The following is a 26,818-nucleotide window of genomic DNA, read 5'->3' as shown; positions in this document are numbered from 1 at the left end:
AGATAGAGACCTCATTCCAAGGTAACGAGGGTTGGGGCTCCTCTCATGGACATGGCACTGGCAGATTAGGTTTAGCAAACCCAGCTCTCCTCTAGGTAGGAGGTTAGGCCTCTCACATTAGGGTGTTAGCGCATATTACATCTCGTATGTCTTTCTTATGCATTGCAAGATGGTGGGGGTCTTCGTAATAATGACTCTTCTCTTCACAAGTTTGTTCCTTGCATTATTCATTATCCTAATCATTGCAGCCCATGCATCATATCGCAAATTGCAGTTATGTTAAATAAAAACTATTGAAACTTTACTGCATCTGTGTCATTGCCTGTGTTTGTATGAGACACGATATATCTGTGAGAAAGGGGTAATCTCCATTTAACCACGACACTCCCTGAGATGTCTTATTCTCGAGTCCATGCGTAAAGGCTGCCACAAATCACCTTTTACTATTACGTGTCTGGTGAGCTGCTGCTAGTGAGCCGATAAGGTTGGGATAACAGTTGCGACTTGTTGTAGGAAAGACGCAGTCGCCTACAAACAAAAGTACTGTCATCCTTAAACCAGCAGTCTTGGAAAGAGCAAGAGTCCAAACTGCAACAAGGCGTGTGAGCTATTGAGTAAAGAACTGTGCACACAGACCCGTGAGCACAGAGCTGTGTGCACAGACGTGTGAGCTGTTGAGCATGACACTGTGAGCATAGAGCTGTGTGCATAGACCCGTGAGCACAGAGCTGTGAGCTGGTGAGCACAGAGCTGTGTGCACAGAGGAGCATGACACTGTGAGCTGTTGAGCATGACACTGTGAGCTGTTGAGCATAGACCCGTGAGCACAGAGCTGTGAACTGGTGAGCACAGAGCTGTGTGCACAGAGGTGTGAGCTGTTGAGCATGACACTGTGAGCATAGAGCTGTGTGCATAGACCCGTGAGCACAGAGCTGAGAGCTGGTGAGCATAGACCCGTGGGCACAGAGCTGTGAGCTGGTGAGCATAGACCCGTAAGCATAGAGCTGTGAGCTGGTGAGCATAGACCCGTGGGCACAGAGCTGAGAGCTGGTGAGCATAGACCTGTGAGCACAGAGCTGTGAGCTGGTGAGCACAGAGCTGTGTGCACAGAGGAGCATGACACTGTGAGCTGTTGAGCATGACACTGTGAGCTGTTGAGCATAGAACCGTGAGCACAGAGCTGTGAGCTGTTGAGCATAGACCTGTGTGCACAGAGCTGTGAGCTGGTGAGCATAGACCCGTGAGCACAGAGCTGTGAGCTGGTGAGCACAGAGCTGTGTGCACAGAGGAGCATGACACTGTGAGCTGTGCGGCTGCGAGGTGGAATTCATATGCATGTGGACTGGTGACAGCACGCTGAGGATGGAGGTGGAAGGTGGCCCCACTTCTGGTGGTAATAAGGTGCGATGTGTTACATGTAACCCCGGAGTTATCGCGATATATCGGAGGTGATAAATATCGCGCCCTTTCCATGGTCAGGGCCTTAGTGCTGAACGCCGGGTGCGCAGGGCAGGTCCAGGCCACATTCCCGGGGTGCCCGTTATTTAACTGATCGCCCTGGAGCGCTCAGTGTGGGCGCTGCCATCAGTGTGAGACCACTGAAGTCCCACGGGTTGTGCGGCATCGCACAGAGGAGGGTCACAGATGCACTGAGCCAGAGGGGGGCGGGCGGGACGTGGCCGGAGACGCCTTGTGGACCCCCCTGTACCCCAAATATGCAGCTTTACTGATCAACAAAGGATCATGTGCGGAAATCGGGGTCCAGTGGATCTTTACCAAGTAAAGCGTCTTCCTTTGTTTGATGCTAATAAAGTCTTTGTTTGCATCACACTTCAGGATTAGAAAAAATGCTCCATTTGTGCTTCGTGGCCGCTGATATTGTCTGAAATATGTGAGGAGTTCATTCAGAGGTAATTAAATGTGGTACCCAGACAGCCTTTCCTTTCACACCCCTGCCCTCCAGCATGAGGGTCACTCACTTCACTCCATCAAACCCTCCCCCGGCACTCAGGCAGAAGAGAAGCTCACAAGAGTCACCTGACACTGGCCTCTGCCTCAGAAGCACAAGAAAAACACACTTGAAAGGCATCTTTCATATCCAGTCACCTTCTGAAGTCCCCCCGGGTAATATGGGGGTGCTGCAGCCCCCCCACCCCTCCGTCCATCATCTGTAATATTTACTGTATTTAAACTATCTAATGTGAATCTGCCTCGCATGCTCTGCTCGGACCTACCCTGGACACTTTCCTGCACTAAACCCAACATTGGTTCATGAGAGGGACACCTGGCTCTGAGTCTGGTGGTCAGTTATAGCTTGGCGCGCTCTGGGGTGCGCTGTACTACATCCTGCACTCTCTGGTGTGCGCTGTACTACACCCCGGACTCTCTGGGGTGCGCTGTACTACACCCCGGACTCTCTGGTGTGCGCTGTACTACACCCCGGACTCTCTGGTGTGCGCTGTACTACACCCCGGACTCTCTGGTGTGCGCTGTACTACACCCCGGACTCTCTGGTGTGCGCTGTACTACACCCCGGACTCTCTGGTGTGCGCTGTACTACACCCCGGACTCTCTGGGGTGCGCTGTACTACACTCCGCGCTCTCTGGTGTGCGCTGCCCCACACCCCGGACTCTCTGGTGTGCTTCCCCACACTCTGCACTCCCTGGTGTGCGCTGTGCCACACTCCGCACTCCCTGGTGTGCGCTGCCCCACACTCCGCGCTCTCTGGTGTGCGCTGAGCCACACTCCGCGCTCTCTGGTGTGCGCTGCCCCACACTCCGCGCTCTCTGGTGTGCGCTGCACCACACTCTTCATAGGGTGAGCTCTCTGCTGTGCGCTGCCTCACACTCTGCGCTCTCTGCTGTGCGCTGCCCCACACTCCGGACTCGCTCTCTGGTGTGCGCTGCTCCACACTCCGCGCTCTCTGGTGTGCGCTGCGCCACACTCCGCGCTCTCTGGTGTGCTCTGCCTCACACTCCGGACTCGCTCTCTGGTGTGCGCTGCTCCACACTCCGCGCTCTCTGGTGTGCGCTGCGCCACACTCCGCGCTCTCTGGTGTGCGCTGCGCCACACTCCGCGCTCTCTGGTGTGCGCTTCCCCACACTCTGCACTCCCTGGTGTGCGCTGAGCCACACTCCGCGCTCTCTGGTGTGCGCTGTGCCACACTCCGCACTCCCTGGTGTGCGCTGCCCCACACTCCGCACTCCCTGGTGTGCGCTGCCCCACACTCCGCACTCCCTGGTGTGCGCTGTACTACACCCCGGACTCTCTGGTGTGCGCTGAGCCACACTCCGCGCTCTCTGGTGTGCGCTGCCCCACACTCCGCGCTCTCTGGTGTGCGCTGCCCCACACTCCGCGCTCTCTGGTGTGCGCTGCCCCACACTCCGCACTCTCTGGTGTGCGCTGCACCACACTCTTCATAGGGTGAGCTCTCTGCTGTGCGCTGCCCCACACTCCGGACTCGCTCTCTGGTGTGCGCTGCTCCACACTCCGCGCTCTCTGGTGTGCGCTGCGCCACACTCCGCGCTCTCTGGTGTGCGCTGCGCCACACTCCGCGCTCTCTGGTGTGCTCTGCCTCACACTCCGGACTCGCTCTCTGGTGTGCGCTGCTCCACACTCCGCGCTCTCTGGTGTGCGCTGCGCCACACTCCGCGCTCTCTGGTGTGCGCTGCGCCACACTCCGCGCTCTCTGGTGTGCTCTGCGCCACACTCCGCACGCTCTGGTGTGTGCTGTGCCACAGTCTTCGTTGAGTGCTCTCAGCGTGCACCAGTACAGTGCTCCTGGGTGCCCAGAAAGAAATGTGCGGTGCCCTTGGAGCTGTGGGCGTCTGCTGTGTAGTGAATCCGGCAACACCACGTTGGTAAAGAGAGGTAAACATGGGCCACCTAATGCTCTATTTTTGTGGAAGTGTGGGTGAGCAGTTAGGCTGATTTATGAGATGTGCTGAGCATTTGTTGTAGACACAACATCAATAAATGAGACTCACTCAAAGAATAACGAGTCCAATTTTATAACAATAATACCAATGTTTATATAATTCTGTAGAGCTTCATTCTAAGGTTAAGTACTTCTTTTGTTATGAATTTTTAAAGTTTCAGAAATGTTGCACTTTTATGCGTAATTGCGCACCATTGAAGTCAATGGGAGAAAACAGAAAAATGAATACAAAATCAGGAAATGGTCTCGCAGTGCTCACCTTCTGGTTTTCGGTAGATGTCGTGGTCAGCTTCAAGTGTCCAGCTGGACGAGCTCGGGCAGCTCCGGGTTCCAGAAGGGAGCAGCAATTCCAGATCTTGGAGCTGGAATGCAAAGAAAGGGACCACTTGGAAACACACTGCGTAGGAGGACTTACAGGTTAGTCCGGTGTGTCTCCTTGGAGGAGGGAGGTTTCAAGGGCCTGGGGACAATGGGAGCACAGATGGCTCATCGATGCTGGGGCCGCTGGGGCCAGATGCAGAGTGGACAGGTCAGCCAGGAGTTGTGCATCATGAGGACCTCGCGGTTAGGAGCAGACAACTTGAAAGGGTGTTCACAGGTCAGCTTGGTCACTCAGAAGGTGGGTCTCGGGTGTCTTGAAGTCCCTCGGAGGGTGCTTTGGGAGTTCGTGGGGGACTCGTCATTTGATGCTTTCCACTGGGGATCCGGTACCCCAGGTACTTTAAGTTAAGTCCTAGGATCCTCAAACTTGGCAGGGATGCAGGCCTTGTCCTCAGAGGCTGGTGCAAGGGATTTGGTTGATTTGCTGAGTCACAAGCGTCGGTCAGCAGCAGGTCGCAGAACCGGGCTTCACAGATCTTGGTGCCTGCAGGGTGCAAGGAGCGATACCTTCACTCAGAGGGAGGTTTGTGGTGATTTGCGGAAGCCTGGAGGTGCTCTGAGGTTCCTTACGGTCCTTCATGGTTAAAGGACGACATGGCAGCAGCGATTGAAGCATCCTGGTTGGAGATGGTTGGGTTCAGCACCTTTTCCTTTGGCAGCAGGGCTTCAGTTCTCGTGCATCACCTTCCCGCCATCTGCCGGAATGACCACAGCTGGATTTCCACCATCCTTCTGGAGGAAATCTGTCTGTGGTCATAATACAGCAGATGGCTGGTAGCCACGGTGATGGTCTTTTGGCAGACGTCACCGCGTCGGTAGGCGGTTTTTACAACCAGGGTCAAAATGACCCCCCTATGTTCCTCTCACATGTAAGTGGGAAAGGAACATGATGTGAATATCTACGTCTATCACTTGTCTTTGATGCTGACAATGACGCACGCCTTCAGAGAGTGGCAGTGATAACGTGAAATCAAAACATCTTCCTAACTATAAACAAGGCAGACATCTTGGAAGAAATAATTATATAAATGCGGTAAAACAGAGCAGGCTAAGTAGGTTAAAAGTCACTAGGTGATGGTGCATGTAGGAGGCTGGACTGGCTTGTAGTGAGTACCAAGGGGTACTTGCACCTTGCACCAGGCCCAGTTATCCCTTATTAGTGTATAGGGTGTCTAGCAGCTTAGGCTGATAGATAACGGTAGCTTAGCAGAGCAGCTTAGGCTGAACTAGGAGACGAGTGAAGCTCCTACAGTACCACTTAGTGTCATATGCACAATATCATAAGAAAACACAATACACAGAGATACTAAAAATAAAGGTACTTTATTTTTATGACAATATGCCAAAGTATCTCAGAGTGTACCCTCAGTATGAGGATAGCAAATATACACAAGATATATGTACACAATACCAAAAATATGCAGTATGGTCTTAGAAAACAGTGCAAACAATGTATAGTTACAATAGGATGCAATGGGGACACATAGGAATAGGGGCAACACAAACCATATACTCCAAAAGTGGAATGCGAACCACGAATGGATCCCAAACCTATGTGACCTTGTAGAGGGTCGCTGGGACTATTAGAAAATAGTAAGGGTTAGAAAAATAGCCCACCCCAAGACCCTGAAAAGTGAGTGCAAAGTGCACTAAAGTTCCCCAAAGGACATAGAAGTTATGATAGGGGAATTCTGCAGGAAAGACACAAACCAGCAATGCAACAACGATGGATTTCCAGTCGAGGGTACCTGTGGAACAAGGGGACCAAGTCCAAAAGTCACAAGCAAGTCGGAGATGGGCAGATGCCCAGGAAATGCCAGCTGTGGGTGCAAAGAAGCTACTACTGGCCAGTAGAAGCTGAGGATTCTGCAGGAACAACAAGGGCTAGAGACTTCCCCTTTGGAGGATGGATCCCGCACGCCGTGGAGAGTCGTGCAGAAGTGTTTTCCCACTGAAAGACCACCAACAAGCCTTGCTAGCTGCAAATCGTGCGGTTAGGGTTTTTGGATGCTGCTGTGGCCCAGGAGGGACCAGGATGTCACCAATTGTATCTGGGGACAGAGGTGTCATCGAGCAAAACAAGGAGCCCTCTCAGAAGCAGGCAGCACCCGCAGAAGTGCCAGAACAGGCACTATGAAGAAGTGTGAAATGGTGCTCACCCGAAGTTGCACAAAGGAGTCGCACGTCGCCGGAGAACAACTTAGAAAGTCGTGCAATGCAGGTTAGAGTGCCGTGGACCCAGGCTTGGCTGTGCACAAAGGATTTCTGCCGGAAGTGCACAGAGGCCGGAGTAGCTGCAAAAGTCGCGGTTCCCAGCAATGCAGTCTGGCGTGGGGAGGCAAGGACTTACCTCCACCAAACTTGGACTGAAGAGTCACTGGACTGTGGGGGTCACTTGGACGGAGTTGCTGGATTCAAGGGACCTCGCTCGTTGTGCTGAGAGGAGACCCAAGAGACCAGTGATGCAGTTCTTTGGTGCCTGCGGTTGCAGGGGGACGATTCCGTCGACCCACAGGAGATTTCTTCGCAGCTTCTAGTGCAGAGAGGAGGCAGACTACCCCCACAGCATGCACCACCAGGAAAACAGTCGAGAAGGCGGCAGGATCAGCGTTACAAGGTCGCAGTAGTCGTCTTTGCTACTTTGTTGCAGTTTTGCAGGCTTTCAGCGCGGTCAGCAGTCCATTCCTTGTCAGAAGGTGAAGAGAGAGATGCAGAGGAACTCTGATGAGCTCTTGCATTCGTTATCTAAGGAATTCCCCAAAGCAGAGACCCTAAATAGCCAGAAAAGAGGGTTTGGCTACTAAGGAGAGAGGATAGGCTAGCAACACCTGAAGGAGCCTATCAGAAGGAGTCTCTGACATCACCTGCTGGCCCTGGCCACTCAGAGCAGTCCAGTGTGCCAGCAGCACCTCTGTTTCCAAGATGGCAGAGGTCTGGAGCACACTGGAGGAGCTCTGGGCAGGGGAGGTGCAGGTCAAGGGAGTGGTCACTCCCCTTTCCTTTGTCCAGTTTCACGCTAGAGCAGGGCTGAGGGGTCCCTGAACCGGTGTAGACTGGCTTATGCAGAGATGGGCACCATCTGTGCCCATGAAAGCATTTCCAGAGGCTGGGGGAGGCTACTCCTCCCCTGCCTTCACACCATTTTCCAAAGGGAGAGGGTGTAACACCCTCTCTCTGAGGAAGTCCTTTGTTCTGCCATCCTGGGCCAAGCCTGGCTGGACCCCAGGAGGGCAGAAACCTGTCTGAGGGGTTGGCAGCAGCTGCAGTGAAACCCCTGAAAAGGCAGTTTGGCAGTACCAAGGTCTGTGCTACAGACCAGTGGGATCATGGGATTGTGCCAACTATGCCAAGATGGCATAGAGGGGGCAATTCCATGATCATAGACATGTTACATGGCCATATTCGGAGTTACCATTGTGAAGCTACACATAGGTAGTGACCTATGTGTAGTGCACGCGTGTAATGGTGTCCCCGCACTCACAAAGTCTGGGGAATTTGCCCTGAACAATGTGGGGGCACCTTGGCTAGTGCCAGGGTGCCCACACACTAAGTAACTTTGCACCTAACCTTTACTAGGTAAAGGATAGACATATAGGTGACTTATAAGTTACTTAAGTGCAGTGAAAATGGCTGTGAAATAATGTGTGCATTATTTCACTCAGGCTGCAGTGGCAGGCCTGTGTAAGAATTGTCAGAGCTACCTATGGGTGGCAAAAGAAATGCTGCAGCCCATAGGGATCTCCTGGAACCCCAATACCCTGGGTACCTCGGTACCATATACTAGGGAATTATAAGGGTGTTCCAGTAAGCCAATGTGAATTGGTGAAATTGGTCACTAGGCTGTTAGTGACAATTTGAAAGAAATGAGAGAGCCTAACCACTGAGGTTCTGGATAGCAGAGCCTCAGTGAGACAGTTAGTCACAACACAGGTAACACATTCAGGCACACTTATGAGCACTGGGGCCCTGGCTGGCATGGTCCCAGTGACACATACAACTAAAACAACATATATACAGTGAAAAATGGGGGTAACGTGCCAGAGAAGATGGTACTTTCCTACAGTGCACAGGCCTGGAAGCCAGAAGGCGAAGCCAACTCCTGATTCCCATTAAAACTAAATAGGATCCACTACAGAGGCACTTTCTCAAAGGCGTGTCCGCCATTTCACCCACATTCACAATGTGGTGTGGTCGCAAAGGCAAAGGTGTACCCTCATTTGCGTGGGGATACATTCCTGTACAATAAAGGGAAACCCCTTGGGCTTGCTGTGACCCCTATCACAGAAGCTACTGCAGAAGAACCCGAGGCACCTTCTGTAGTACCAAAGTGCTCTGAGCGTGCGAGGCAGGGGTGTAAGGGCTTGTTTCCCAACGGAGAATTTTCTAAGTACGTTTCCTGACGTGCACATGAACATGTCACTAGTGGCCAAAATACACAACTGTCAATACATTTTTTTAAATAAACTGCAAAAGTGTTTTAAAATCTGAATTGAGGACCAAAGTGTCCAGTGCAGAGCTCTGTTCCTGCTTTCAACTATGGGACTGGCGAGGTCCCTGGTTATCTTGTAATATTAATATTCATGAGTTGTAACCTCATTGTGAGGTGCCTGGTTATCTTGTAATAGTAATATTCATGAGTTGTAACCTCATTGTGAGGTGCCTGGTTATCATGTAATAATAATATTCATGAGTTGTAACCTCATTGTGAGGTGCCTGGTTATCATGTAATAATAATATTCATGAGTTGTAACCACATTGTGAGGTGCCTGGTTATCATGTAATATTAATATTCATAAGTTGTAGCCTCATTATGTGGTAAGAAAAAGAGCGCCCTGAACATGATGTATGAAGGGAGGTGTATGCAAGGGAGACTAAATCAAACATAAGAACCATAACCGCCTGCCCGAAAGATTTACAGGCTGCACTAGTCAAGACGTCAGTACTTTTCAGCATATATGGGCGAGCCAAATCGCCAACGTAAGTACGCACCACACGTTTCATTCCCTTTTTTATTTATTTTATCAAACCACATTATCTTCATATTTAAGATATTTTTCTTTTTTCTACGTAAACATATTTGGACGCACCACTTTCTTGACAACATTGTTCCCGTTTCGCTCACCTGGCTACTCCTATCCTAGTATCCTACCCGACCCTCGTACCACTCGCCCGACACATATCCACTAGAACAGTCGAATCCTACTTCATTCACTCATATTTACTTACTTTATACTTTATTTCGGCAAATATTGCCATAAAAGTCAAGACAAAAGATAAATACAACATACATATATACATTTCACAATTAAGTATAAGATACAATACATAAAATTGGCAAGGAATATATGGATGTCTCCATGATTAAGCAGTACCGTATATAAAAATATAAATAATAATTTATAAATTAATTAAAAGCCAGAACTAAAAAAATTTATTAACTTGGATCGAAGAAACAGTGCATCATATACCTATACAAGGAAGGGGAAAAAAAAACGGGCCACCTAACAAATTATTACAGTTTGTAACCAAGTCGTTTTCTAATAAGGTACACATTTGAATAAAAATCTACACGTGCCAAACACCACTAATTGTGAAGTATTAGACTGAAATATGCGCTCTGCTTCTTTGTAGGATCTAACCCCCACATATTTACAGACGGGTTTGATCCAACAATTCCTTGGTTTCTTATATACTGGGCAAAAGAAGAGTAGATGAGCAACATCTTCTTTAGCCCCTAAAGTACAGAGGGCACACAATTCACAACCTTTTACCCCTCCCCAATTGCATGTGTATGCATTAGTCTGTAAGATCCCATAACTAAACTGTAGGTATAGTGTTTTTGCCAGTGGAGGACCGATCTCATCCAAAAATTGTTCGAAATTAGGTGTATCTTTTATATTCAAAAAATTCAAAGTCAAAATACCAATCGATGAACTATGCAATAGCTCTCCGTTGACATAAGACCAAAAGGTGTCCTTTACATATTTCCTGGTACATTTTGTCATATTCTGAGGAGCTTCCCATAGGTGTGATAAACCTAATCTCTCATACCACTTAGATACATATTTTAGCCAAGCGGTATTCATATGACCATCTATCTGAGTTAATTCAGTCAATCCACTCTTGTAGTCACTCAACTCCGGGGTTACCCATAACCTAACCCAATACAGCAGTGGTCTTAATAATGCTTGGTAGTCTGCTCTATTAAGGTTAATATCAAGGAAAACAGGGACTAGAGGAGTTCTTGTCGGTATTTTGAGTAGCCTTCGTACAAAGTGGTTTTCCGTTTTTCCAAAATTATTGTTACAATAGTAGCCCCAGAGTTCAGCACCATAAAGGGCGGCCGATTGGGCCTTCGCTTTATATACTTCAAGTGCCGGTGAAATTGCTTTAGAATAACTAGCTCCGTGTACTTTTAAAATAGGCATTGAATTTTGTTTAAGGGATAAGATGCTTTTATCCATCTGTCCTTTCCAGGACAGGTTACTATCCAGCATTAACCCCAAGTAATTAAAACTCCCTACCTGTTCCAGTTTTTGATTCTCCAAGAACAGATTATTCCTGAGGGATTTCTTGGGGTTTATGGACATATACTTAGTTTTGGTAGGATTTATTTCTAGCCCCTTCCCCACACAATACTTCTGGAAAGAATCCACCAAATTTTGCAAACCTCTCAGAGTTTGAGAAATAAGGATGGTATAATCGGCAAATAATAATGCAGTAACCGGCTCACCACCTAGCTTCGGGGAGTCATGTACACAATTCCTTAAATAGCTCGGAATATCGTTAACATATAATGAGAAGAGTGTAGGTGCTAACACGCAACCTTGGCGCACACCACGGTCTACAGGTATGGCCCTTGAGGTTTCACCTTCTTTTCCCCATCTAATTTTTGCATAGTTCCCTGTGTGAAGCTTGATAAGTTCTTTAAGTAGTTCCCCAGGGACCGCCATGTTCCTTAGTGCAATCCACAGCAAATTGCGTGGAACAAGATCAAAGGCGGCCCTTAGATCCACAAATGCCACATAGAGACTACCCTTCCTTATATTTATATACTTCCAACAGATGCACATAAACCTAAACACCTGATCAACCGTACTGGTTTTTATTCTAAAACCAGCCTGATATTTGGTTAATATTTTAGTCTCTTCAGTCCAATCTAAAAGTCTATTTAAAATGTGTCTGGCATATATCTTTTGAAAAGTGTCTATTAAACTTATTGGGCGGTAATTATGATCATAGCGATCACCTTTTTTAAAAATTGTTATGATTTCTGCCCCTTTCCATGAATCGGGGATCGGTGTGCCTGCCACAATGGAATTACTCAGGTAATTTATATAAGGCCCCCACACATCCACATCATATTTTAGTAGATCGCCGGGAATTTTATTAGGGCCTGGGGCTTTGCCCATTTTCACAGCTAATAAAGCCTTATTAGTTTCTTCTAAACTGAAAGATAATGGAGCAACACTCATTTCTAAGTTTGTCTCATAGACCCCGAATGGCAAACTCTCCTTTTTGTTAGCATAGAGCTTAGTGAAGTGATCACACCAAGTATTTTCATCTAGGAAAATATCCTTTGTTGATCTACCCTGCTTATTTCCCTTAGTGATTAAATTCCAGAACATCCCATTCTTTTTTAGCTTGGGCCATAGCGTTTTTGTAGGCTAATCTACTGCTTTTTATATCCAAACAATTCCCGGATTTTACTGCCTGGATCAGGCTTGATTTTGCTATTCGACAATCTTTATTATACCATGGGTTCGCTATCTCAAGATGGTTCCTTGTCTTATTACCATCTTTTTTATGAATTTTACTCAGTAGTGGAGTTAGTGCATCCACCAGCTTAAGATGTAAATCGAGAACACCTTGTGTTCCCACTAATGCTGACTGTGAGTCTCCTACCGTTTCAGTAAATACATTGTAAATATTTTCCAGCGTCTTTTCTGATCCCAAGATATATGGCCATCTTAGAGCACGCCTGTTATTGGTTACCTCTAGCTCCGCGACCGTGGTATATAATAGAGTCTCTTCTTCGGATCTCATAATAAATGGTTGAGAGTCTAGCCATAGTTGGAGGGGGAAATGATCACTCTCCGTCCTATGGTCTATCTTGAAATCGGTTAATTGGTCCCATATATTCCGGGTAGCCATTACAAAATCTATATGTGACCTGGAATTTCCCTTAAAATAGGTTGGAGCTGCTGGTCTATCTGATCGGAATCGACCATTACAAGCCCTTAGATCATGTACCACAGTCAACTGTAAAATCTGTAGGGCGGCTTTTGTGCTTTTTGCTGAACTTACAGATTCTAAGGGCAAGATATCATTAGCAGCATCTTGTTCATCAAATACTTTTTCCAACCCCAAGACAGGCTCATATTTACAGTTAAAATCCCCACCAACTAGCACCTTTACATTATCTCCTAATGAATCTAAGAAGGAATCCAAGAGTTCTACCACCTCTGATTCCTTGTTAGATGGGGACGGTCTATTATATATATTTATTAAATATATGGTTTCTTTCCCTCTTGTATCAATTTTAAGGCCTAGTAGGTCCGGAGAGGGGATGGATAACTGGGTGACAACTATTTCTAGAGTCACTTTAACCCAGATAACCAGCCCCCCTGAGGCTCTACCTCTAGTTGATGGAATAGCATAAGAACAGTATGTTTTATACCCCAACCTATGGGGGGTTTCTACCATCCAAGTTTCTTGTAGGAATATAATATCGTAATTCTCAATATAGGAACACCATACCACGTCCTCAAGGTTCCTGGCTAAGCCAGCTATATTCCAAGATATCAGTCTAATATTTGTTTTCCCTTTTACACAGGGTGAATCTAATACTACAGGTAAGTTGTCTTTTTCTGTAACATCCTCTGGTTCAGCTAAAGGATTTAACTCTTTGTCTTGATTATAATCTTTACTAACATCATTATCCTCCATTGTCACTATGAGGCACTTATCAGGTACGCCCAAACTGATTACCTCACTCAAAGTAGAGTAAGGGGGTTTAACGCTATTTACCAATTTAGCTGTCCATGAATTTCTGGGGCTCGAAGGTACTATAGGTTTCGGTTCTAAATATTCTATACTCTGTTTTTGCTCCCACGCCTGGGTATATACTAACATTTCTGTGATAGATTCCTCTGCTCGTGGGAGTCAATCGTTTTCATCCAAAATACTCAGCACCGAAAATCTATTTTCAATTGGAATATAAAATTTTGTGTTTCTTCTATTGGTCAAAAATCTGTGTTTTTTAGAAAATTCTGATGTACTGGCTAGATGTCTATAAAAATAACCCAGAGGATGCACATGCACGTCAGACTCCTCTACATCCAGAGAAGCTGCTCTAAGAAGAACAGTCGCAACATGTTGAGGGTGCCTAAAATTAACAATTACACAATCCCCCTTACATTTTTTCCTCGTGTTTCCGATCCATGATACCCGTCTAGTAGACAGTATATGATCGGATAGATGTGGGGGGAAACCACAATTTTTGTTTAACCAAGCAACTGATTTCCGTTTGAGAGAGTCATGTGATTCCTCGCGGAAATTCATTGCTGTTGGGTCTAAGGGAGGAACATTCGAAAGGACTATGACATATGGTTCACAATCCGGTGGGAGATTAATATGATTTGGTCTGTTCACGGGAGTAGTGTACCTCACGGTATTCGGTGCAGCTGTTTTCATATGAGGGGTATTATTCACCATACATGGTGGCTCCCTAGATTCAGGTAAACATGACCTCTGTGCTACGGCCAATTGTACACAGTTACCAGATTGGACGGGTAGCTCAGACTGTTTCATAGTCTGTTCCTTACACATCTTATCTAAAAGACCACCCAACCTAGATACCTCCGTAGATAACAATTCAATTTTTTCCATAAGAGGTTTAGTCATAAGGTCTAGTTTTTCCTCAAATAGCTTAGCGATGTGACCCAAGAGATCACAATTCACATCGTCCTTATTAATTATAATCTCATTATTTGCTACATTACTTCTATGACCATATTCTATCGTTGGTTTAAGATGTGTTTTCCCCCGCTTAATTTGCGTTTTTCTGCATTTTCTAACGGCTCTCTTAGGAGCAGAGTGAGACAATGCAGACTCTCTCGGGGGCTCCAATGGGCCTTGAATTGGTGGTTCTAAAACTAAGGGTAAAATGGCTGAGTTTTCCAAAGGGAGAGCTTCAATATTAAGGGGATCCACCATAATAGAACCGCTACCATCGTCTACAGAAGAAAAAATTTCTGAGGTGGACTCCTTCCCTAAGGATTTCCTTCTATCAATGTTTATCTTGCTCACCATTTTAACTAAGTAATTATCCAGGGTGGAAATATTTTTTGCCATTCTTCACCACCCTCACGTATATAACAACCACTACTAGTATTAATAAAATACTCGATGGACTGTCTAGTATTTATAACCCTGCCCTACACAAGGCTTTTATATCGTAACAAAGTATAGGGCACCTACATATATCAGCAATAACACAGAACAGCAAGTATATATGACCCAAAAGGCACAATAACTCAATTAAATGGAGCCCAAGTATACAGCTTACTAAAGCGTTATCAGATTAAATAGAAGCAATTAACAGCTTAGCGAATTGGCCCAACCCGACCCCTTCCGGCCCCCTAACGGCTACACAACGGCCCGCCCTTTACCCGGGCTTAGCCCGGCGCGACCACCGCGCGGTCCCACTCAGCCAGGGGCAGGACCAATTTAATTGCGCCTCCGGGCACGCAAAATGCGTTAGTTCCGCTTCCTGGGTGCAAGGGGACCTAGGTAATGTAGTCCCGTCCTGTCCCGTCAAACGCTCCCCCCACACAGCGGTCGCGATGTCAGGCGACGGCGGAGGGGAGACGTGGAGGCCAGCAGAAGGAACAGCAGTCCCGAGGACGAGGCACACAGGTATGCAGCACGATGCGGGCGTAGGTAAATTTACTATAATCTCTGGCTTGGCCTCGTGACGCAAGTGATCAACCAAGACGTTTCCAGTTCCGTTGCTTATAGAAAGGAGAAGTGTGAAAGGAGACTTAGGGTTTTAGATAACCAGAAGTGAGGATGGAGGCAGTTCCAAATGAGTAAGAACGACAAGCTGATAGGTTGTAGTTTCAACCAGACTGCGCCTTTTAAATGGGGTAGTTATTAATTGTGTAAGCTAGGTTAACACCAACCCAGCTAAAGTAGTTAATCTAGGAAAAGGTGAAGTGTATAGAAAACACTTTTGCCGAAGGGTAACAATCTATTTGAGTATGAGTTAGGATTTAAAAAGAAGGAAGATAAGAAAAAGAATGAAAAAAAAAAAAAAAAATAGATTGTCACTTATTTGTCCCACGTGTGGTAACTCCTGAGATGCTCCTGCTCTTGATATCTCAACAAAGGCTGAAGGCGAGTCTCAAAGTTCCCCAAAAAAAAAAAGACGCTGCTGGCCGGGTCAGGAAGGACGATAGTTCTCCGTTCCAGATAGTATTTCACTTTCCTTTATGAGCTGGGGCCCTCAAAGGGCAAGTGAAAGGGGGGGGGCCCAGCCCAGCCTCTTCCGGGCAATGACGGGCAAGGACGGGCCCGCCCTTGGCCCGGGCTTTGCCCGGGCGCTGCCCGCGCGCGTCCCGCGACGGCGGGAGCGCGAGGTAAATTTAAAGGGCTCCTGCCCTTTCACGGATTGTTTTCTCCCCGGTCTCCTTGGCTGCAAAGCGCTTCCCGCGACGGCGGGAGCGCGAGGTAAATTTAAAGGGCTCCTGCCCTTTCACAGATTGTTTTCTCCCCGGTCTCCTTGGCTGCAAAGCGCTTCCCACTCATATCACACAGCATGAGTTGTAGCCTCACTGTGAGGTGCACGGTTATCTCGCATCATTAATATTCATGAGTTGTAGCCTCATTGTGAGGTTCACGGTTATCTCGCATCATTAGTATTCATGAATTGTAGCCTCATTGTGAGGTTCACGGTTATCTTGCATCATTAATATTCATGAGTTGTAGGCTCATTGTGTGGTTCACGGTTATCTTGCATCATTAATATTCTAGAGTTGTAGCCTCATTGTGAGGTGCATGGTTATCTTGCATCATTAGTATTAATGAATTGTAGCCTCATTGTGAGGTTCACAGTTATCTTGCATCATTAATATTCATGAGTTGTAGTCTAATTGTGAGGTGCACGGTTATCTCGCATCATTAATATTCATGAGTCGTAGCCTCATTGTGAGGTGCACGGTTATCTCGCATCATTAATATTCATGAGTTGTAGTCTCATTGTGAGGTTCACAGTTATCTTGCATCATTAATATTCATGAGTTGTAGTCTAATTGTGAGGTGCACGGTTATCTCGCATCATTAATATTCATGAGTTGTAGCCTCATTGTGAGGTGCACGGTTATCATGCATCATTACTGCACGGGTAGAGGCAGTGACTAGGCCTGTATTTGCTTTGGTCACTGGGTATTACATAAACCCTTGTCCCTGATGAGAACACTATTACACATGCAAAGTGTCTCGAGATTGCCTTTGTTGTGTCATAGGTGTAGGAAGCTGGGTTCTGGTTGTAGTCCCCCCCACACGTTTTGCCTTTTTGCCTGGTTTTTGGATGCAACTTCAACTGAAGTGCACTGGGTTCTGCTAACCAGGTCTCTGGTGCCAGTGTTCCTTCCCCAAAACAAGACACCTGGTCACTTGAGCCACAAATGACCAGGCCGTTAAGCACCTCTGTAAGTCCCTAGTAAATGGTACCACTGGAACCTAGGGCATGGAGTAGGAAAGTACCATCTTGCCTGGCACGTTACCCCCATTTTTATATGTATGTCAGTTTTTTTTCCTGTCTCACTGGGATCCTGCTAGCCAGGACCCCAGTGCTCATAGTTTATGGCCTGAATGTGTGTCCCTGTGTAGTGACTAACTGTCTCACTGAGGCTCTCCTAATCAGAACCTCAGTGCTAATGCTCTCTATGCCTTTCAAATTGTCACTAACAGGCTAGTGGCCATTTTCACCAATTCTAATTGGCAGACTGGAACACTCTTATAATTCCCTAGTATGTGGTACTGAGGTACCCAGGGTATTGGGGTTCCAGGAGATCCCTATGGGCTGCAGCATTTCTTTTGCCGCCCATAGGGAGCTCAGACAAATCTTACACAGGCCTGCCACTGCAGCCTGAGTGAAATAATGCACACATTATTTCACAGCAATTTTACACTACACTCAAGTAACTTATAAGTCACCAATATGTCTAGCCTTCACTTAGTGAAGGTTAGGTGCAAAGTTACTAAATGTGAGGGCACCCTGGCACTAGCCAAGGTGTCCCCACATAGTTCAGGGCAATTTCCCCGGACTTTGTGAGTGCGGGGACACCATTACACACATGCACTACATATAGGTCAATACCTATATGTAGCTTCAAATGGTAACTCCATTTCTAAGATCATGGAATTGTCCCCCATGCCAAATCTGGTATTGGGGTGCCAATCACATGCATCCCCGGGGCTCCAGCATGGACCCCGGGTACTGCCAAACCAACTCTCTGGGGTTTTCACTGCAGCTACCGCTGCTGCCAACCCACAAACAGGCTTTTGCCCTCCTGGGGTCTGGGCAGCCCAGTCCCAGGATGGCAGAACAAAGATTTTCCTCTGAGCGAGGGTGTTACACCCTCTCCCTTTGGAAATAGGTGTTAAGTGCTGGGGAGGAGTAGCCTCCCCCAGCCTCTGGAAATGCTTTGAAAGGCACAGATGGTGCCCTCCTTGCATAAGCTAGTCTACTCCGGTTCAGGGATCCCCCAGCCCCTGCTCTGGTGCGAAACTGGACAAAGGAAAGGAGAGTGACCACTCCCCTGTCCATCACCACCCCAAGTGGTAACCAGAGCTCCCCCAGTGTGTCCCAGACCTCTGCCATCTTGAGTGCAGAGGTGTGAGGGCACAATGGAGGCCTCTGAGTGGCCAGTGCCAGCAGGTGACGTCAGAGAACCCTCCTGATAGTTGCTTACCTGACTAGGTGGCCAATCCTCCTCTGAGGGCTATTTAGGGTCTCTTCTGTGGGCTTCTCTTCAGATTACGAATGCAAGAGCTCACCAGAGTTCCTCTGCATCTCTCTCTTCAACTTCTGCCAAGGATTGACCGCTGACTGCTGCAGGACGCCTGCAAAACCGCAACAAAGTAGCAAGACGACTACCAGCGACATTGTAGCACCTAATCCTGCCAGCTTTCTCGACTGTTTCCTGGTGGTGCATGCTCTGGGGGCTGTCTGCCTTCACCCTGCACTGGAAGCCAAGAAGAAATCTCTTGCAGGCACCAAACTTCTGCATCACTGGTCCTCTGTGTCCCCTCTCATCCTGACAAGCGTGGTCCCTGGAACACAGGAGCTGGATCCAAGTGACCCCGACAGTCCAGTGGTCCATTTGTCCAAATCTGGTGGAGGTAAGTCCTTGCCTCAATCACGCCAGACAGTAATCCTGTGTACTGCATGAACTGCAGCTGCTAGGGCTTCTGTGCACTTTTGAAAGGAATCCTTTGTGCACAGCACAGCCCAGGTCCCCAGCACTCAGTGCTGCATTCCTCAACTCGCTGAGTTGACCACCAGCTTCATGGGACCCTCTTTTGTAGTGTTAAGACGACCGCCGTGCTCAGTTTTATTGAACCCGTGTTCAAGTACTTCTGCAGGTGCTGCCTGCTTCTGCATGGGCTCTTTGTATTGCTGAGCGCCCCCTCTGTCTCCTCGTCCAAGTGGTGACCTCCTGGTCCTTCCTGGGCCCGGGCAGCACCCTTTTTCCTTACCTGCAACCTTTGCAGCTAGCAAGGCTTGTCTGTGGTCTTTCTGCATAGAAACAACTCTGCATCTTCCAGCACACCGTGGGACATCTTCTGTGCATAGGAGAAGTTCCTGGCATCTTCCGTTGTTGTAGAATCTTCTGCGTCTTCCACCCGGAGGCAACCATTTTGCACCTGCATCCGGGGTCTAGTGGGTTCCTGCCCCCCCGGAAACTTTTGTGACTCTTGGACTTGGACCCCTTCCTTTACAGGTCCTCAGGTCCAGGAATCCGTCTTCAGTGCTTTGCAGTCAGTTGTGGTCTTTGCAGAATCTCCTATCACGACTTTCGTGTGTTTCTGGGTAAGTAGGATTACTTTACTCCTACTTTTCAGGGTCTTGCAGTGGGGTATCTTGGACACCATTAGTGTTTTCTTACACTCCCAGCGACCCTCTGCACACTACACTAGGCCTGGGGTCCCTAAGTTGTTTGCATTCCACTTTCTTAGTATATGGTTTGTGTTGCCCCTAGGCCTATTGCATCCTATTGTATTCTACAGTGTTTGAACTACTTTTCTAACTGTTTACTTAGCTGATTTTGGTTTGTGTGTATATTTTGAGTGTTTTACTTACCTCCTAAGGGAGTATATCCTCGGAGATACTTTTAGTGCATTGTCACTAAAATAAAGTACCTTTATTTTTAGTAACTCTGACTATTGTGATTCTTATGATATAGTGCTACATGATATGAGTGGTATAGTAGGAGCTTTGCATGTCTCCTAGTTCAGCCTAAGCTGCTCTGCTATAGCTACCTCTATCAGCCTAAGCTGCTAGAACACTACTAATCTACTAATAAGGGATAACTGGACCTGGCACAAGGTGTAAGTACCATCAGGTACCCACTATAAGCCAGGCTAGCCTCCTACACATGGGTACTGAAGAGGGCTCTAAAAACTGCAGTACAACTTGTGCAATCGTAAGGGGCCCAGCACCAAACATATGCAGACTGCCATTGCAGGCTGCGTGACAAGGTGCTTCCAAAATTAAAAACACAACATGACATACAACATGTGTGCCACGTCCCCTAAACACTGCTCATAATGTTTGCAAGTCACCCCTAAAGAAGGCCTTCCAGCTCTGAGGCAGGGTGCATACTATCACATGTGAGGACATAACTGCATGAGCAGAAATGTCCCTGCTGTGTCTTTGTCTATTCTTAGACCTAGAAAGTGCACAGCGAAGCCACTTTAAGTGCATGTGCTGGACACTGATCATTACGAGTTCCCCATCTACATGATGGCTTCTATGAACATAGAGGTGTTTTGTAACAAACACCTTATATTAATTCACCCTCACTGATGCCAGTAATGGAGTTATTATTACATGCACCCAGATGGCACCTTAGAGGTTGCCCCAAGAAAAACCTACTGACTACTAGTGTGTTGAATGAATGGTCTAAACCAGCTCAGCCCCCCTAGCCCTATTTCTGACCCCCTGAGGTGGGAGCCAGCACTCCCGGGCCAGGAAGAAAGCCTGCTCTGGGCAGAGATGTTATCACCTCTTCTAGGCAGGATGGACATTCCAGGACAGGAAGCTTCAAAGGACCAGCCACCTTTGTGATGTAATCCAGGTCTCTCCAGATGATAGAGATGACCAACCCCCATGTCCTGAAACCACTTCTGGTGGCAAGATATGCAGGAAAATTATTAAGATAAGGAGTTGTGCCCCCATCATGCCAGTCCCACCCCTAAGGTGAACCAGCTGACGTGGACACCTCTTTTTAAATTCCTCCATCTTGTTTTGGATTGAATTAGTCCACTAGGGTCAGGGTTATGCCCACTCTCCAACAGAAGTGGTCATATTGAGGGTGTAGTCACCCTAAAGGTAGGCAGCCGATTGGTTGATACCTGTCACTCCCCTTAACTTCACTAAATTGAGTGTTTAGATATCACCCCTGAACCCAAGAACTCGGATTTGATGGATCAAGACAAGAAGGATGAAGAACAGTCACTGCCTGGTGAGAACAGCAGAAGAGATGTGAACTTTTGGAGCGAGGCACTGCCTGCTCGCAACTCTATTGACAATCGTGACAGAGTTACTAGTCCTGCGAGCTGAAGAACTACCAAAGCCTCGGGTAGCCTGCCAGCACCTCCAAAATCGCCACCAGTCTCCCTTGGAGTAGAGAAGCTACTTCCCTGCAGTCCGCAGGCACCGAAAAGCAGAGTCCGGTCCACCACCTTGCAGCTCCCGGGCCCGACTGATGCCACAGATGACTAGCAGGAGGTACTTGTGCTCTGGAGGACCAAGGCTGTCTTACCACCGAGTATGAAGACACCAGGACCAATTGGAGCCATGCAGCACCAATCCCAGTATACTGGATGCCCTGCATCAAGTATCAACAGTGAGAGTCCAATCTGGATTTCCTCTGCACCACCACTGAGTATCCATTGAGGGATGTCAGCATCATTGAGACCCACTTCGTGAGGGGCCAGCTGTCCTTATTTTGTTCCTTCCAGCTGTTTGTCCCTGACTGCGAGAAGTATATTTGCGCACTGAGCCCAGACGCCCTATCCACTTTGCATGTGAGCCGGCCCACCTGGATCCTGATGAACTGGCTGTGCCTCCTTGCTCCAAGGCCCCTTGCAACCTAAGCACCCATTTTGGGAGCTCTCAGACTTTTCCTCAAGTTCCCCTGTGCAGTCTCTTTGCAGGTGGCCTCCCTTCACCGTAGGAAGCCCAACTACCACCACACCAGCACCCTGCTTCCGGTGAAATCCTGGAAACTCAGACGAACTGCTAGTGGTGCTTTGGTGCTTTGGACCTTGGCCCACTGTGATCCTGTAACCAGAAGGTGAACCCCCTACAGTCAACTGTAGTTACTTTTATTGCAGCTTGACTTTTCCTTCCATTGGATTGCATTGTGCGTAAAGGCGCACAGGTTTGAACATTATGCTTACCTGTAACAATTGATACCAAAAATAGTGCTTACGTGTAAACTAAGTTCTTGGTTCAAAACATATATAAAAGGAAGTGTTATTTTTCTAATGTGGTCTCTGATTTATCCTTTGAGTGTGTCCTATTTATTGTCTCTGTGAGCACAACAAATGCTTCGCCCTACCCTCGGATAAGCCCAACTGCTCGCCCACACGACCAAAAAAAGACAGCGTTCGTATTATCTACTTTTGCCTCTGCCAACCAACTGGGGGGACACTAGACTCTCTGCACGGTGTGCTTCTTTTTAGTGCCCTTTCACCCGTGCTTCCCCGCCCCACCTCATCATGCTGTGGCACGGAACTTGAGATCAGTTCGCAGGGAACATTGTTTATCGAGCACCACAGATGGTGTTTGTGGTAAAGGTGGAACACATACCTTTCAACTTGGCATCCACAGAACCCTTGGCTAGTGCGTTCTCCACCACACACGTATACTCCGCCTCAATGGTGATGGCCAGCTCCAAGTTCACCAGAAATGCAATGCCCAGGCCTTTCTCCGGTTTGTAGTCCTGGGTAAGATTGGCACCAGAGGTCTTGTTGAGCCACCTCACTGTAGGTTCTGGATACCATGCGTCTGAAGAGCACATCAGGGAGCGGTTGGTGGGACTAGTGACATCCACGGGGCTGTACACTGGTAGGAAATAAATGATACACAATGTCTTAGTCTTGTGGGCACAGAGGTAGAGAGCTGTGGCTCAGCCCACTACAGCAGACTGCCTCCACTCATGGGACAGGTTTTGGTACCAACATGGGAACTTGAAAAACTTTGGGGAACTTTTTCCACTTAGACAATGGTTTGTTTCTCAAATTCTAAAATATTTGAGTAAATATTGGTTTGGTTAAATGACAATGGGTAAATCATCACCTTAGCAGCATGGGCCCTCTTAACTGAGGCTTCTGGCTCCCGGCACCTACTCAAACAAAAGTATCAATAAATATTGCAAGACCCCCTTCACTCACGCCCACTGCGGATATTACCTGAAGCAGCGGTCAAATAGCACTCTCTGTTCATGCTTTATGTGGCAAATAGACAAGATCAAGTACAGGAGCAGTCAGCTTATCTCTGGACAACCCACCAAAAGAGCAACCAATAGAGCTCACTTTCGGACAACCAACCAATAGAACTCCCCTCTGGACAACCAACCAATATGCCAGCCAATAGAGCACACCTCTAGAGAACCAACCAATAGAATTCACCTCTGAAGAACTAACCAATAAAGCTCGCCTCTAGAGAACCAACCAATAGAGTGCACCTTTGGAGAACCAACCAATAGGGCAACCAATGTAGCTCACCTCTGAAGAACCAACCAATAGAGCTCACCTCTTGAGAACCAACCAATAGAGCTCACCTCTGGAGAACCAACCAATAGAGTGCACCTCTGGAGAACCAACCAATAGAGCTCACCTCTGGAGAACCAACCAATAGAGTGCACCTCTGGAGAACTAACCAATAGGGGAGCCAATCAAGCTCACTTCTGGAGAACCAACCAATAGAGCGCACCTCTGGAGAACCAACCAATAGAGTGCACCTCTGGAGAACTAAGCAATAGGGGAGCCAATCAAGTTCACCTCTGGAGAACCAACCAATTGAGATCACCTCTGGAGAACCAACTAATATGGTAATCAATATAGCAAACCAAGAGCAAGTACCAACACCACAAAGGACAGCAGAGTTGTAATTGGCTGACGGTGCTCCCACAGCCATGTATCTTGTATCCTGATCAACACAAGATCCGTAAGAAGGTAATCTTGGAGCCTCAGAGTGTGAATCCTTACAGGCTTTTCTGGGTCATTGTTCACCACTCCCAGCCTTTTCTGCCTCATTTTTCTGCTCAACCAACTGTATAAAGGTAGCCTCTTTCTAGCCTTGTTACCCCCACTTTTGGCCTGTTTGTGAGTATATGTCAGGGTGTTTTTAGTGTCTCACTGAGATCCTGCTAGCCAGGACCGCAGTGCTCATAGTGGAAACCCTATTTGGCAGTGTGTTTTATATGTCTCACTGGGATCCCGCTAGCCAGGACCCCAGTGCTCATAGTTTGTGGCCTGAATGTGTTCCCTGTGTGGTGCCTAACTGTGTCACTAAGGGCCTGCTAACCAGAACCACAACATTGTAGCGCCTCATCCTGCTGGCTTTCTCGACTGTTTCCAGGTGGTGCATGCTCTGGAGGTAGTCTGCCTTCACCCTGCACCAGAAGCTCCGAAGAAATCTCCCGTGGGTCAACGGAATCTTCCCCCTGCTAACGCAGGCACCAAATTTCTGCATACCCGGTCCTCTGGGTCCCCTCTCATCTTGACGAGCCTGGTCCCTGGAACACAGGAGCTGGATCCAAGTGACCCCGACAGTCCGGTGGTCCTTCTGTCCAAAATCGGTGGAGGTAAGTCTTTGCCTTCCCACACCAGACAGTAATCCTGTGTACTGTGTGATCTGCAGCTGCTAGGGCTTCTGTGCACTTTTGCAAGGAATCCTTCATGCACAGCATAGCCCAGGTCCCCAGCACTCCATCCTGCATTGCTCAACTCGCTGAGTTGACCACCAGCTTCGTGGGGCTCCCCTTCGTAGTGTTGAGATGACCGCCGTGATCAGATTTTCTGAATGCCTGTTCAGGTGCTTCTACGGGTACTGCCTGCTTCTGCATAGGCTCTCTGTGTTGCTGAGTGCCCCCTCTGTCTCCTCCTCCAAGAGGTGACCTCCTGGTTCTTCCTCGGCCCTGGCAGCACCCAAAACCTTTAACCATGACTCTTGCAGCTAGCACGGCTTGTTTGCGGTCCTTCTGCGTGGAAACAACTCTGGATCTTCCAGCACGCTGTTGGACATCTTCTGACCAAAGGAAAAGTTCCAGGCACCTTCTGTTGTTGCAGAATCTTCAGCTTCTTCTACCCGGAGGAAGCCCCCTTTGCACCTTCATCCGGGGTTTAGTGGGCTCCTGCCCCCCCCCGGGCACTTGCGTGACTCTTGGACTTGGTCCCCTTCCTTTGCTGGTCTTCAGGTCCAGGAGTCAGTCTTCAGTGCTTTGCAGTCAGTTGTTGTCTTTGCAGAATCCCCTATCTCGACTTTACTGTCTTTCTGGGGTAGTATGGTGACTTCACTCCTACTTTTCAGGGTCTTGGGGTGGGTGTTTTCTTACACTCCCAGCGACCCTCTACACACTACACTAGGCCTGAGGTCCATTCGTGGTTCGCATTCCACGTTTGAAGTATATGGTTTGTGTTGCCCCTATGCCTATTGTCTCCTATTGCATTCTATTGTGTTCTACAGTGTTTGCACTACTTTTCTAAGTGTTTTACTTACCTGATTTTGGTCTGTGTGTATATTTTGTGTATTTTAAATAAAATGCACAAAATATAGGGAGTATATCCTCTGAGATACTTTTGGCATATTGTCACTAAAATAGAGTATCTTTATTTTCAGTAACTCTGAGTATTGTGTTTCTTAGGATATAGTGCTATATGATATAAGTGGTACAGTAGGAGCTTTGCATGTCTCCTAGTTCAGCCTAAGCTGCTCTGCTATAGCTACCTCTATCAGCCTAAGCTGCTAGAACACTACTAATCTACTAATAAGGGATAAATGGACCTGGCACAAGGTGTAAGTACCACAAGGTACCCACTATAAGCCAGGCCAGCCTCCTACAATCACCACCCCAGGGGTGGTGTTCAGAGCTCCTTCAGTGTGTCCCTGTGTTTTGCCATCTTGGATTCCAAGGTGGCAGGGAACCCAGGGAGCATCTGTGTGGCCAGTGCCAGCAGGTGACGTCAGAGCCCAGTAGGTGCTTACCTGGTTAGCTGACCAATCCCGCTATCACGGCTATTTAGGGTCTCTCCTTTGGGTGGTACTTCAGATTCAGATTACAAGATGTAGGAAAGTGGCTTTCTTCTAGCATGGTTACCCCCATTTTTGGCCTGCTTGTCAGTGTGTTTTTACTGCCTCACTGGGATCCTGCTAGTCAGGACCCCAATGCTCATAGTTTGTGGCCTATATGTCAGTAAGTTTCACTGTTTTGCCAGTGTGCTTGACTGTGTCACTGTAGTCCTGCTAACCATAACTCCAGTGCTTATGCTCTCTCTTGTTCCAGATTTGTACTTACTCACTGGTAACGCAGTATTCCACCCCAAATTGGCATACTGGACCCACCTTATAAGTCCCTAGTATATGGTACCTAGGTACCCATGGCATTGGGTTCCAGGGGATTCCTATGGGTTGCAGAATTTCTTTTGCCACCAATAGGGAGCCCTTGCAAAGGCTTCTACAGGACTGCCATTGCAGGCTGTGTGAAATAGTGCATGCACTATTTCACAGCCATTTTCACTGCACCAGGCAACTTATAAGTCACCTATATGTTTAACCTTCAGACCCTGAAGGCTAGGTGCAAAGTTACTGTGTGTGAGGGCACCCCTGCACTAGCAGAGATGCCCCCACATTGTCCAGGCCCATTTTCTCAGACTTCGTGAGTGCAGGGACGCCATTTTACACGTGCACTGGACTTAGCTCAATACCTATGTCCATCTTCACAATGGTAACCCCAAATATGGCCATGTAAGGTGTCTAACAACTGGGAATTGTATCCCACTATTGATTCCAGTATTGGTTGCACAATCCCATGCACTTTGGGGGCTCCACAGTGGACCCCAGTATTGCCATACCAACCTTCTGAGGTTTTCCAAGCAGTCCCAGCTGCTGCCACTTCACAGACAGGTTTCTGCCCTCCTGTTGCTTGAGCAGCTCAGTCCCAGGAAGGCAGAACAAAGCATTTCCTTGCCAGTGGCGCAAG

At 47.8% G+C, this 26,818-nt stretch overlaps 1 protein-coding gene across 1 annotated transcript in view; it reads right to left on the bottom strand.

Annotated features, from left to right (window-relative positions):
- The window catches only part of VTCN1 (V-set domain containing T cell activation inhibitor 1), a 157,742-nt gene that overhangs the window by 53,242 nt on the left and 77,682 nt on the right, over nt 1–26,818 (bottom strand). The window contains exon 4 of the mRNA XM_069203016.1: nt 22,426–22,680. Coding sequence (XP_069059117.1) covers nt 22,426–22,680 — 255 coding nt within the window. The remainder of the gene's footprint in view (nt 1–22,425; nt 22,681–26,818) is intronic.

Source organism: Pleurodeles waltl, chromosome 8 (genome assembly GCF_031143425.1).
Source record: "Pleurodeles waltl isolate 20211129_DDA chromosome 8, aPleWal1.hap1.20221129, whole genome shotgun sequence".
Classification (NCBI taxonomy): domain Eukaryota; kingdom Metazoa; phylum Chordata; class Amphibia; order Caudata; family Salamandridae; genus Pleurodeles; species Pleurodeles waltl.
Note: the sequence above shows the minus strand (reverse complement) of the source record. Positions and strands in the feature narration are given on the sequence as shown.